The following is an 11409-nucleotide window of genomic DNA, read 5'->3' as shown; positions in this document are numbered from 1 at the left end:
TTGGGAGTGAGGCTCTTATAAACGAACATAAGGACTGCTTCTTGTCTTAATAAGGTAAATCAATTATACATCAGAAAGCAGAAATACCACACATATATAGCTGAGAATATCAGGGGACAAGTGGAGAAAATTGGATACCCCTGTTTAGTTTCTACCTTCACCCTTATTTTGCTTCATTAACATTTGTATTGACACTTCTCATTGATAATCATGTTATACATGTATGCACGACATTTCCACATGGAATGGTGTTTCATCCATGCACAGCTGTGCATGTATACTGTTTTATTTGTAGATGTTTTCTTTTTGGTATTACTGTTGTAGCTCATTATATGTTTTTGGCATGTTTGACACAATTTGTGAGTGTGTTTGTTCTTGTGTTCCATCTTCTGTTAGGATTACCGAGCTGCCTCTGACGTTTGTGTCGATATAGCTGCTTGTGCTAGGTGGAAGTGGTTTCGTTGGTTCACATGTTTGCAAGGAGGCTTTGGAGAGAGGATTTGTTGTCTCTAGTCTAAATAGGTAATTCCATAAGCTATTTTTGTGAACTGATATTTTTTTCTTTACTTCTTCTTTAGCCTTTGCATGCACGTGGGTTGCACTTTTTTATTTGTCCGTAAGCTGTTGAAAACTATTGTAAAGAATAAATAAGAAATTGATATCTATCCTGGTCTCCTGGATGTTAACTGAAAATTAAACATATAGTTATGGACAAATATAACCCTTTATTCTACCTGTAGATAAGATGACAAAGTCCTCCAATTTTCTGTTGATGCTCTTGGCTTCAGCACTACATGAAAGCTTCCCATTCCCCCATTTCATATTTCTCCATTGTGTCATCATAGTTGTTCTGATGATGGCTTGTTTGCTGTATGTACTTCTGTAGTAGCTCTCAGTTTGTTGGACATATGTTGAAAAAACTCTCATAAAGCTGTTTGTGAAAATTCCACTTGCCTCATGAATTCACGATATCAAGTTTTCAACCATGGTTCGTCTATACATCTTAGGAACCATAAGATACACTTGGAATTCTGCTTTGAAGATGAAATCGTTGGTTTTGTTCACTTAAGCTACACAAATCATCCTATTTAGCTTTAGCTTACTCATGCTTGATAGGAAGCTGACAGTTGAGTCGAGGCCAAACAGATCCGCGTGAGTGGGCAAGTGATCTGGAACAAGCATGTCAATTTACTAGGAGAACCTATCCGGACTCTTCACTTTCCAAACTAGACACAAAAACATCTTCCTAATAGATGGCCTTCACTTCTTTAGAATCGTGGGAATATTTATCTCTCTCACAAGTTTTTCATCTCAGTCTTTTGTCTATGCCTCCCCCAAGAGACTCTAACACCGTTCAAGCCATGCCTTCTAGCAGCTCTTTCAATGATGGTCACCGAGCTGTTTGGATATTATAATTGTTCTTTAATGTCACAACATAAGCATCTGGTATATGTTTCCTATAGTAGAATGGACTCACAGAAATCTTCGTAGAAAAAAATTGAGTGAATTCTGCTTGTTAAAATTTGCATTAGGTTTTCCATGCTATAGTTTCTCCGAGCAAAGATTTCTACTATCAAACAGCCCTAGTTAACACTTCATGACAATTTGCAAACAATCCTTTACCCCAGCGCGATCCTTTCTTCTTTGCAATATGCACATTTTGGGATTTCCTTCAAATAGCTGACTGAACTGGACATAATTCCGCAACTGGTTTTGAAAATACAATTGTATTTTCTGTAGAACTCTAGTGCCTACGATTGAAAATGTAATTGCGTTATGTACAGCTAGAATAGCTGTATATCTTAGCCCAACCAAAATGTTGCCCTGTTCTCACCAAGTGTGTTTTGACCTTCTATGAACAGATCTGGAAAGCCATCGATAAGTGAATCTTGGGCTGACAAAGTTATATGGAATCAAGGTTGCTCATTATGAAGTTAATTTTGCTTGCTTAATTATAAATGGTCATATTGTTCACTATCTATTTTATTCTCTCGAACAGGCAATCTCCTTGAACCTGCTTCACTGGAGGATAGTATGGATGGTGTCTCTGCTGTTGTATGCTTAACTTCTATTCTCCCTTCTAACATGTTAATTTCATTATTGAACATTTCATATTGTGCATATTTTTGGGACCTGGTCAGTTGATATTGTATAGTTAAGTGCACTTTATATGTTTGGTATGTTTATGTTTTAGTTTTCTAGTTTCTTAATTTCACGTATTATGGTTTTGATAATGTGTACAGTTATTATTGCATAATTATCAGTTTGTTATTGAATGCCATAGTTATCCAAAAGAATGCAACATCGGTGTGCAGGGATACTCTGTTGACGCTAGTTCTCAAAGCAAGCGAGATGCCAATATTTTTCCATGCTTAAAGCAGTGCGAGCTTAAATGTGCACTCGAACCATGTACAGTTGAACGCATAGTTCCATCCTTCAAATTTGCAATATTATAGGGTGTTTGGTTTTCAATAACAGCTGCTACTTCATCATTTTTGTGATACATATAGCAGCTGATCCAGTTTTTATTGGTGAATGGTTGAAACCGAGCCACAAAAGACGTGATAAGAACTACACCAATGTGGCAATGAGAAGCCAATCATAGGAATTTAGGATATTATACAAATATGAACCATGCTTAAGTTTGGTTTGTGTACCTTATGCACTGTTTGTAACTGTTAAGTACAACAATTGTTGGGTTTAATGCAACTCCAAAACTCAATGTAACAAACTTTATTTGATGAGCTAGAAATCCTAAACCGAAACCACTTTTTGTTGACACGAGCTGCTTTCAGCAACCCATTTGTAGTTAAATTAATGTCTACTTGTTGCATGGCTTCATATCTGAGATAAGCGCAGATACCATTATGTACTTACACCTAATTAAGACAGACATGTATCAAACATTTTATGCCAAAGTGGATTCATAAGAAATATTACTAATAGGAAGGAAAACTGTCGTAGGTATCCTGTGTTGGAGGCTTTGGGTCAAATTCTCAAATGTTCAAACTGAATGGGACTGCAAACATCAATGCCATCAGGGTTGCAGCTGAGAAAGGTATTTTGCATTATAAGCTAGGTCCGATATTGACTGTGGCATGCCATGTAACTTTTTAAAATTTACTTGGTTTATTCGGCCTTCCCTGTTAAGTGAGAACTTCTGTTCCTTTCTACTGTTAAAACCACAGCGGCCTTATGATGTGGATATATAAAACCTACCCATTGAGAAATATTTGGGTAATGGATTTCATAATGGACCACTATTGAGCATTTCCTTGCCTTCAGTGTGGATTCTTGCCCAGTCTTTGGTGTACATGTAGTATGATATATAAAACCTACCCATAGAGAAATATTCGGGCAATGAATTTCATAATTGACATGAATTTTCGGAACACAATTATCCTATTGTTGGTTTGCTTTCCCTGAATAATAAAGATAAAGTTCCATGTTGTAGTTACACAAAAGAGAGTTGTACATTTTCCAACTCTTCCTATCATCGCTGTAAGTTGCTAAGTTCGAATGCATCATATTGCAACCTATTACTCATAGTGTTGATACGAGGAAAATTTGTGGATGCACCCCATTGATTTTGTGCACCTCGAAGTTTGAGAATAATTGTTGGAAACAATTCTGGTTGTACATTTTCTGGTGAAGTGTGAACCTGCATATTTTGGGCGAGAAGTAGTGTTTGTCTGATGCTGGACCTCTAACAATATGTATGCTTGCCACATGCTGCACCCCTAATAAAGTAACTGTGCACACTTACAATGTGTCTTAGACCCACCTCCCTATTCTGAGAAATGCAACTGGATATAATTTTTGGCCCAAATTGCCAGGTTTATGCTTCATCAACAAATGGATGTCCACCAATTTGGTTCAGAATTTTAAAACTTCCAAATGACCTTTCTGATTTTGGGGAGATAAATGCTGCATAAAGTCCACTCTTCTAGATATGATGCAATTTATCTATTTGTATTGTATAAATCTGTACTGTAAAAGCACTCAAGATATAATATTCCAACCAGCTCTAGAAATTTCATGCTTTATGAATTTAAACTGGAAAGATAGATTTTCTACCAGGATTTCTCCAATTTACCTCTGTTTCTACCTGCAGGCATAAAAAGATTTGTGTATGTGTCAGCTGCAGACTTTGGTTTAGTGAATTACTTATTGCAAGGTTATTATGAGGGCAAGGTAAGATGTCTGGATTATTGACATGATTAAGGACCCATTCATTTCTTTTCTAAAATTGCTATATATATTTGATTTGTGTGGTGTGCAATATGTTTCACCTCTAGCCTACCCCAACTTGTTCGGGACTAAAGGCTTTGTTGTTGTGGTGGTGGTGGTGTGCAATGTGTTGACTATTATCAGTGCCAGTTGAACTGTTGTGAGAAATCATGTCTTATATATTTTTATTTGTGTTCCCTCCAGGAGTACTTATATTTGGGTTTATCATAAATTAGTAGTAGTACGTTTTGTTCCGCTGTTCATATCAGATGTAGTGCCTCTTTAAACGTTGCTACTATTGAACTTTCTGCAAAGATCCATGAATTCTTCCCTTTTTATAGTTAAATTGTTTCAATCCAATGAGGACAGGTTAGATGATATATGAATTTGGTATTTCAAGCCAAATAAAAAGCCATATGCTGCTACCCATTAAAAATATAAGGTATTTTTTAGTTTATCATGTTGTGGGAACTGGGAAGTCATAAAAACAAGAGATTACTAGCAGGAAATGACCATGCTATTCATGGTATTAATGTCTTGGGCTCTTGGCAATAGGAGGCAGATAAGTTATAGTGTAGTCATAAATGTTGAAGAGTGACGGAAGATAAACAAAGGCAAACAAGAGAAACTGTCATAAACTTCACATGCCAAACCCTGTGTTGTAATAGGCAAAATTATAGGCCTTATTATATTCTTGATGGAGGGATTGTTAGAATAGGTAAATGTTGATTACGGACTGACGAGTAGTGATATCACAATCTGGTGTGAAATATTCAGATAATTACATGCTTAGCATGATACTGTAATCCTAATTGACCCTCTAGGTGCTCTCTTTGTACTCAATTCTTTACAAACATTGACGTTTGTTTTGTTGCATGACATTTTTCATATCCACCCTCTTTAAGCATATATCATTGTGCAAAATATTGACCTCCTTTGTTTTGTTTACTAAAGAGAGCTGCTGAAGCTGAACTGCTGTCGAAGTTTACCTATGGAGGTAAGTTCCAACCTGGTGCAAATAGTTATATTCAGAAGCCAGAATAATTGCTTTAAAAAGCAAGACAGTAAAAGTTACATATGTTCCATGAATTATTAATTGTAAAAGCAGGCCTTGACCAGTAAAGGTCATATCTACTCCATGAATTATTAATTGTAAAACTATGCGCAGAGAGGACAACCTTGATGTGATCAAAGTACCAAACTGAAGTAAATCCTATATATTGAAGTCACTAAATTGGTGTAACTTAACTCATGAATCCCTCTTGGATCAAAATGGTTTTTGAGATCCCTTCGAAGTATTATTTTATTGATTTGTATTTCTGATGCTCCTTCTCTACTGGAATCTTTCTTGATGGTGCAAACAATTATTTTGTTATTTGTAGGAGTGATATTGCGGCCTGGTTTTATTCATGGAACTCGTCGAGTGGGTAGTGTGAACATACCCCTTGGACTTGTGGGTTCACCTATGCAAATGGTAAAGTTTCTCTCTTCTCATGGGCATACTTTCTCGAACACGCACAAGAGGAAACTTCCCATGGTGTGCTAGTGCCCAGCTCCTCATAACCGTTAATACATTGTAGTTTGACCCTTCCGATCCCAAGCACTTATCATGTACCATATATGATGAGCAACTGTGGTTGAGTGGACTTTGAAGGTTATTTGAGTTGAACTAATAAGCAAGGGCAACTAAAGGAGTTTAGACTAAATGTGAGCATCATTTTGTGTGTGTCTAGCATCAAATCTTGTCTTACAGGAATTCATAGTGCTAGGTGTTAGAATTGCTATAAGTTATCCTAACTATCTGTAGATGCCCTGGCCTAGTAGGGATTGTGAATAGAATGGACAGTGCTAGGGATATGGTGAGCTTCAGGATGTCAATGTAATATGATTTTATTTACCAAGATTAGACTGAATGTGAAGGCTTCGGATTGAACTACTTGGGTTAGATCAAATGTATGCTTCCAGTTTATTAACAACAAAAAAATTCCATGAAAAGTGTATCACACATCTAACTCACCTGCTAGTACTGGCGCTGCCTTCCCTTAGTGAGTCCAGTCCTTCAGATTTGCTTTATGAGTCTTTATGACTGCACCGAGTTCCATAGGCATGAGGTTGATGGATAATGATGATGCATGTATCATCAGTTTTTTTCTTTCAAACCAAGTCTGATTTTCGCAGGGTGTCTTTTTGGTATATGTTTCATATAAATTCAGTACCCAACCCGGGTATTGGTTGCATTAGTTCACAGCTATATTGTTAACGGTTACAATGGCCGAGAGCAATCTTTTATGTTTCAATAGATGCCAATCAGGTGCAATGCCAAAGATAAAACTTGCCTGTAGTAACCCAGTATCCAAAGATCGTAACTCATCTCCTGTGCAAATGCCATATTCAGCTTGCAATTACTGTTAATGTTGGTATTGTTTGTGATGTAAGTTATACTCCTTGAACGATTCATTTCTGTAATTGTACTGCATTATTATTTCTTCCCGAGGTGGTATAGCCCTAATCTGAGGTCCCTCTACATCCGCAGGTGCTCCAAAATGCAAAACCACTAACCAGATTGCCACTTGTTGGCCCGATGCTAACTCCTCCAGTGAGTGCTACCTCGGTAGCGAAGGTCGCTGTAAGAGCAGCGACGGATCCGGTGTTCCCTCCTGGTATCGTTGATGTGTATGGCATCATGCGTTACAGCGAGCAGAAGTAAGCGTATGCTTGTACAGGATGATAAGGCGTGTCTCCACCCATCTTTTGTTACCTGGTTTTTCCTATTTGCTCTAAATGTGTAAGCGGACATCACAAGACCATGGGGTCTCAGCTACGGTCGCAGATTCTCTGATAGTTGTATCCTGGCGTGGCCCTGTTTGCCTGATCTACTTACTAGCCAAGGATGTGCTCAATAAAGAAGCAGTTAACCTCGAGTTTCCTGTTGGAAACTGTTTTTACATGCTTGTTGCTTGAAAGTGTTCCTTTTAGTTACTGTAGAGAGCAGGTTAAGGTTTGTAACTTACTTTGAGTTTATGGTAAGGAAAACTCTATTCCTGGTCGTGAACCGATTGTGGATAATTTTCTTAGTTTATCTGTACCGATTGGTGCTTTTGGTAGAACTAGTAGCATACAACATGTTTACTTCGCGTGTATAATTTCCCAATCCATCGTTAGACCCTAGCCAGCAGTAGTCGGCTCTGTTTGGATGTGGCCTTTTGTAACATCCAGATCTTCGAAATGTTCAAGAAGTTATCTAAAAAGTACTACCTCTGTAATATAAGACGTTTTTGCAGTTCATTTTAGTAGTGGTTAGGAATTCTGGTTAGGAATTCTCGTTTGTTCAGTTAGTTAACAAAAGACTAAATTGGCTTTTAACAGACTTGAAGGATTTGATTTGAATAAATACCAACTTATTAAATTAAAATACTCCCTCTGTTTCTTTATACAAGGTCACATCATCCTTTTTGTCAAATTTTCACTTATAATTTTGGTCAATAAAATATAGATTACATGTCATAAAAAATATATCATCTATATATTTTTTGAAATGTACATCTAATGGCATACCTTTTAGGGCATAGAATAGTTTATTGATAAAATTAATGACCAAACTTGGACATAAAAATATGAAGTGGCCATGCATACAAAAACGAAGCATGCACGTTCATTTGTTGTATGATCATCGGTAGGGAAGTGAGCCTTTATCAAAGGGACCCAACCAAGAAAAAGTAAGGGATCCAACCAAGAAATCTACTGTTCATTTGTTGTATGATGATCATCGGTAGGAAGGGAGCCTGTATCAAAGGGACCCAACCAAGAAAAAGTAAGGAACCCAACCAAGAAATCTACTGTTCATTTGTTGTATAATCATCGGTAGGAAGGGAGCCTGTATCAAAGGGACCCAACCAAGAAAAAGAAAAAGGGACCCAACCAAGAAATCTACTGTCTTGGAGCGAAAGTCTTGTATCATGAAACTAGACGTTTATTTAATTGATAGGTCGGATAGGAAGCAAACAAGCAAACCAAATTATAGGATTGAAAGTTAGAACTGGGAAAGGTTGTCCTGTGCATTGAGACTTGAGACCACCATACTAACCGTGTCAGGTGAAGGAAGCTATGTTTGCCATGTATATTACTCTGGTAGTGTACCTAATGCGGATGCCCTTTCACAATATAACTGCCTCTAGTTTCCCTCGAAGAAAAATTACCTCTAGTTAGTAGGAGTAGCAATGTTGATACATCTCACTATCTCACCATACATACGGTACAGCAAACCTAGAGAATAATGTGAATGGGCACGAGTGCAAGTAGGCTGGTCACGATGGGCAGGAACATAAGCTAGTAACCTACACACTTCCCTAGACTATGTTACTACCTTCATAGTGGGTAGGAACATGTATGTAGTGTCATGCAACAATGTATTTATTCAAGCACCTCTTTTTTTATTAAATATGTGTCACATAAATAAAGTTGCATTGGAGTGTGTGATGTTATTTCTAAGTTCCTGTCCATTGTGACCAGCCGTAGGCAGGAAGGAGTAGGACCAGCAGGTAGCGCAGCAGGGCACAGGGCCGTTGATTGGATGGCACAGAGGATAAGGCGCCCAGACATGTGGTTGTTTATCCGGACCTTATCAGGAGGCCGGTGATGCGCGGGGGCTAATCGCCGCCGCGGAACATCAGCCACCCCTTCCACATCTTGTTGTTGCTCAGCAAGGGCCCAAGGGTTATATAAGCCGCTGCTGACCCAACGCAGCAGTCCTCAAGCCAGAGTGCCTCCTCCTAGCAAGCTATATACCTACATAGCACAGCCATGGCCCCCACCGTGATGGCCTCGTCGGCCACCTCCGTCGCTCCTTTCCAGGGGCTCAAGTCCACCGCCGGCCTCCCCGTCAGCCGCCGCTCCAACGGCGCTAGCCTCGGCAGCGTCAGCAACGGTGGAAGGATCAGGTGCATGCAGGTAAACTACATCGTCTCTGCCTTTCTACTCATTTTCTAGCTTACGGACGGAAGTCAATAACATCAAATGTGTAGAACTAGAATTATAGTTAATGTATTAAAAATGTCAATCTGATTTGCAGGTGTGGCCCATCGAGGGCATCAAGAAGTTCGAGACCCTGTCCTACCTGCCACCGCTCAGCACGGAGGCCCTCCTCAAGCAGGTCGACTACCTGATCCGCTCCAAATGGGTGCCTTGCCTCGAGTTCAGCAAGGTTGGGTTCATCTTCCGTGAGCACAACGCATCCCCTGGGTACTACGATGGCCGGTACTGGACAATGTGGAAGCTGCCTATGTTCGGGTGCACCGACGCCACACAGGTGATCAACGAGGTGGAAGAGGTCAAGAAGGAGTACCCTGACGCGTACGTCCGCATCATCGGATTCGACAACATGCGCCAGGTGCAGTGCGTCAGCTTCATCGCCTTCAAGCCACCGGGCTGCGAGGAGTCCGGCAAGGCCTAAACAGCTCACTCACCACGGGCCACATATAAAGTGCCATTGCGGTTTTGTCAACTCTGACATTGCTTTGGGTTTTCCTTCTCCATTTATCTTTCTTGTTTGTTCCTAAGAATATGTGTATGTCCATGTTCATGTACCAACATGTCTCGAGAAAGCATGCTCGTATGTGAATGCAATCGGTGGCTATGTATATGCACATGCACATAATATATTTATACAATCTGTCGACTATGTATTCGGGTAATTAATAATGAGAAACATCTTTGGCACCGCACGCACATCTTTTATTTCCGCCGCTAGACATAGTTTATGTTGGAATGATGAGCAATCAAGAATAACACGGTAAGGCATTGTCTGATACTAGTGTATTTTAGGGAATTGGTGAGGATTATCCCGATTAAACCCCTAAATTCCCACATATTCCAAAACTTTATTTGGTTTTAGTGTATTTGATATATTCCATCCCTATATTTTCCCACAAATCCCTAAATTCTATTGCATTTTTATCGATATGGAATACACTATCTCTACCTGGTGGATTGGGGTAAATGGGGATTTGAAGAGATTGGGTGAGGCCTTGTTCGGTACTAGTGTATTTTAGGGAATTGGTGAGAATTATCCCGGTCAAACCCCTAAATCCCTATATATCCCAAAACACCATTTGGTTCTAGTGTATTTGATATGTTTCATCCCCACATTTTCCCACAAATCCCCAAACTCTAGTGCATTTTTCTCAATACCCAATACACTACCCCCACCTAGTGGATTGGGGATAAATGGAGATTTGAAGGGATTGGGCTAAGGTTGGGGTTTCACCTAATCCCTATGGGGATTATCCCCACCAATCTCCTCAAAAACCCTAGTACCAAAGAAGGCCTGATGGTTGGGGTTTCACCCAATCCCTATGGGGATTATCCCCACCAATCCCCTCAAAAACCCTAGTACCAAACAAGACCTAATTGTTCTTATACCAAAGTGGAATCTCCGGAGCTCATTACACAGTACATGCACATTAGCTTGTGTAATGTTTTATATAAGGAAATCTCCAAAATAATAACTCTCCGGTTAATATCTATTCTAGATGATATCATCCCTCCGATACATAGTGCCTTTGTACCGAGTCGACTCATTACAGATAACATTTTGTTGGCTTATGAGAGCATTCATACAATAAAAAAATAAGAAGAAAGGCAAGTGGGGCTATTGCACAGTTAAACTGGATATGCACAAGGCCTGTGATAGGGTTGAATGGAACTTTTTGAGCAGAATGATGACACGCTTGGGCTTTCATGTAGAGTTTGTAAATCTGTTGATGGCATGTGTCCAGTCAGTTAAATATAAGGTCAGATTCAATAATCAAGAAAAAATATATTTTATTCTTGGAAGGGGACTCCGACAGGGAGGCCCCCTATGTCCATATTTGTTTTTGATTTGTGAAGAAGGGCTTTATAGTCTTCTGGCTCATAGAGAGGAGGTTTGTGGCATTGAAGGTGTCAGGGTTTGCAGAAATGGACCATCAATTTCACATTTACTTTTTGCTGATGACTCCCTTATCCTTATGAAAGCTGATATGAATAATGCAACCTCATTGAAACAGGTTCTAGATCAATATTGTGCAAGTTCTGGCCAAGTGGTTAGTGAAGCAAAATGCGGCACTTACTTTAGTCCTAATGTGAGTGTGGAGACTAAGGCCGACATATGCACAAAGTTGAATATTATGTCTGAAGCTCTAT

At 39.3% G+C, this 11409-nt stretch overlaps 2 protein-coding genes across 2 annotated transcripts in view; both read left to right on the top strand.

The window, feature by feature from the left end:
• The window catches only part of LOC123103339 (uncharacterized protein At1g32220, chloroplastic), an 8524-nt gene extending 1242 nt beyond the window's left edge, over window positions 1-7282 (top strand). Inside the window, exons 3-10 of the mRNA XM_044524893.1 lie at window positions 434-522; window positions 1863-1918; window positions 2000-2055; window positions 2965-3058; window positions 4115-4194; window positions 5185-5227; window positions 5613-5704; window positions 6764-7282. Coding sequence (XP_044380828.1) covers window positions 434-522; window positions 1863-1918; window positions 2000-2055; window positions 2965-3058; window positions 4115-4194; window positions 5185-5227; window positions 5613-5704; window positions 6764-6937 — 684 coding nt within the window. The 3' untranslated portion in view covers window positions 6938-7282. The remainder of the gene's footprint in view (window positions 1-433; window positions 523-1862; window positions 1919-1999; window positions 2056-2964; window positions 3059-4114; window positions 4195-5184; window positions 5228-5612; window positions 5705-6763) is intronic.
• A 1586-nt stretch (window positions 7283-8868) lies between these two features.
• Window positions 8869-9907, top strand: LOC123103338 (ribulose bisphosphate carboxylase small subunit, chloroplastic 3-like). Its single transcript, XM_044524892.1, has 2 exons — window positions 8869-9177; window positions 9299-9907. The coding sequence occupies exons 1-2, from the start codon at window positions 9031-9033 to the stop codon at window positions 9677-9679; spliced, it is 528 nt and encodes a 175-aa protein (XP_044380827.1). The 5' UTR covers window positions 8869-9030; the 3' UTR covers window positions 9680-9907.
• The last annotated feature ends 1502 nt before the right edge of the window (window positions 9908-11409 follow it).

This window comes from Triticum aestivum, chromosome 5A, assembly GCF_018294505.1.
Source record: "Triticum aestivum cultivar Chinese Spring chromosome 5A, IWGSC CS RefSeq v2.1, whole genome shotgun sequence".
In the NCBI taxonomy this organism is placed as follows: domain Eukaryota; kingdom Viridiplantae; phylum Streptophyta; class Magnoliopsida; order Poales; family Poaceae; genus Triticum; species Triticum aestivum.
This window is presented reverse-complemented; position numbering and strand designations above follow the sequence as displayed.

Bases quoted from the DNA above. Each gene is read 5' to 3' on its own strand.
- LOC123103338 (XM_044524892.1), top strand. From the start codon at position 9,031: ATGGCCCCCACCGTGATGGCCTCGTCGGCCACCTCCGTCGCTCCTTTC. The intron at 9,178-9,298 runs GTAAACTACATC...TCTGATTTGCAG, and splicing joins GAAGGATCAGGTGCATGCAG to GTGTGGCCCATCGAGGGCAT.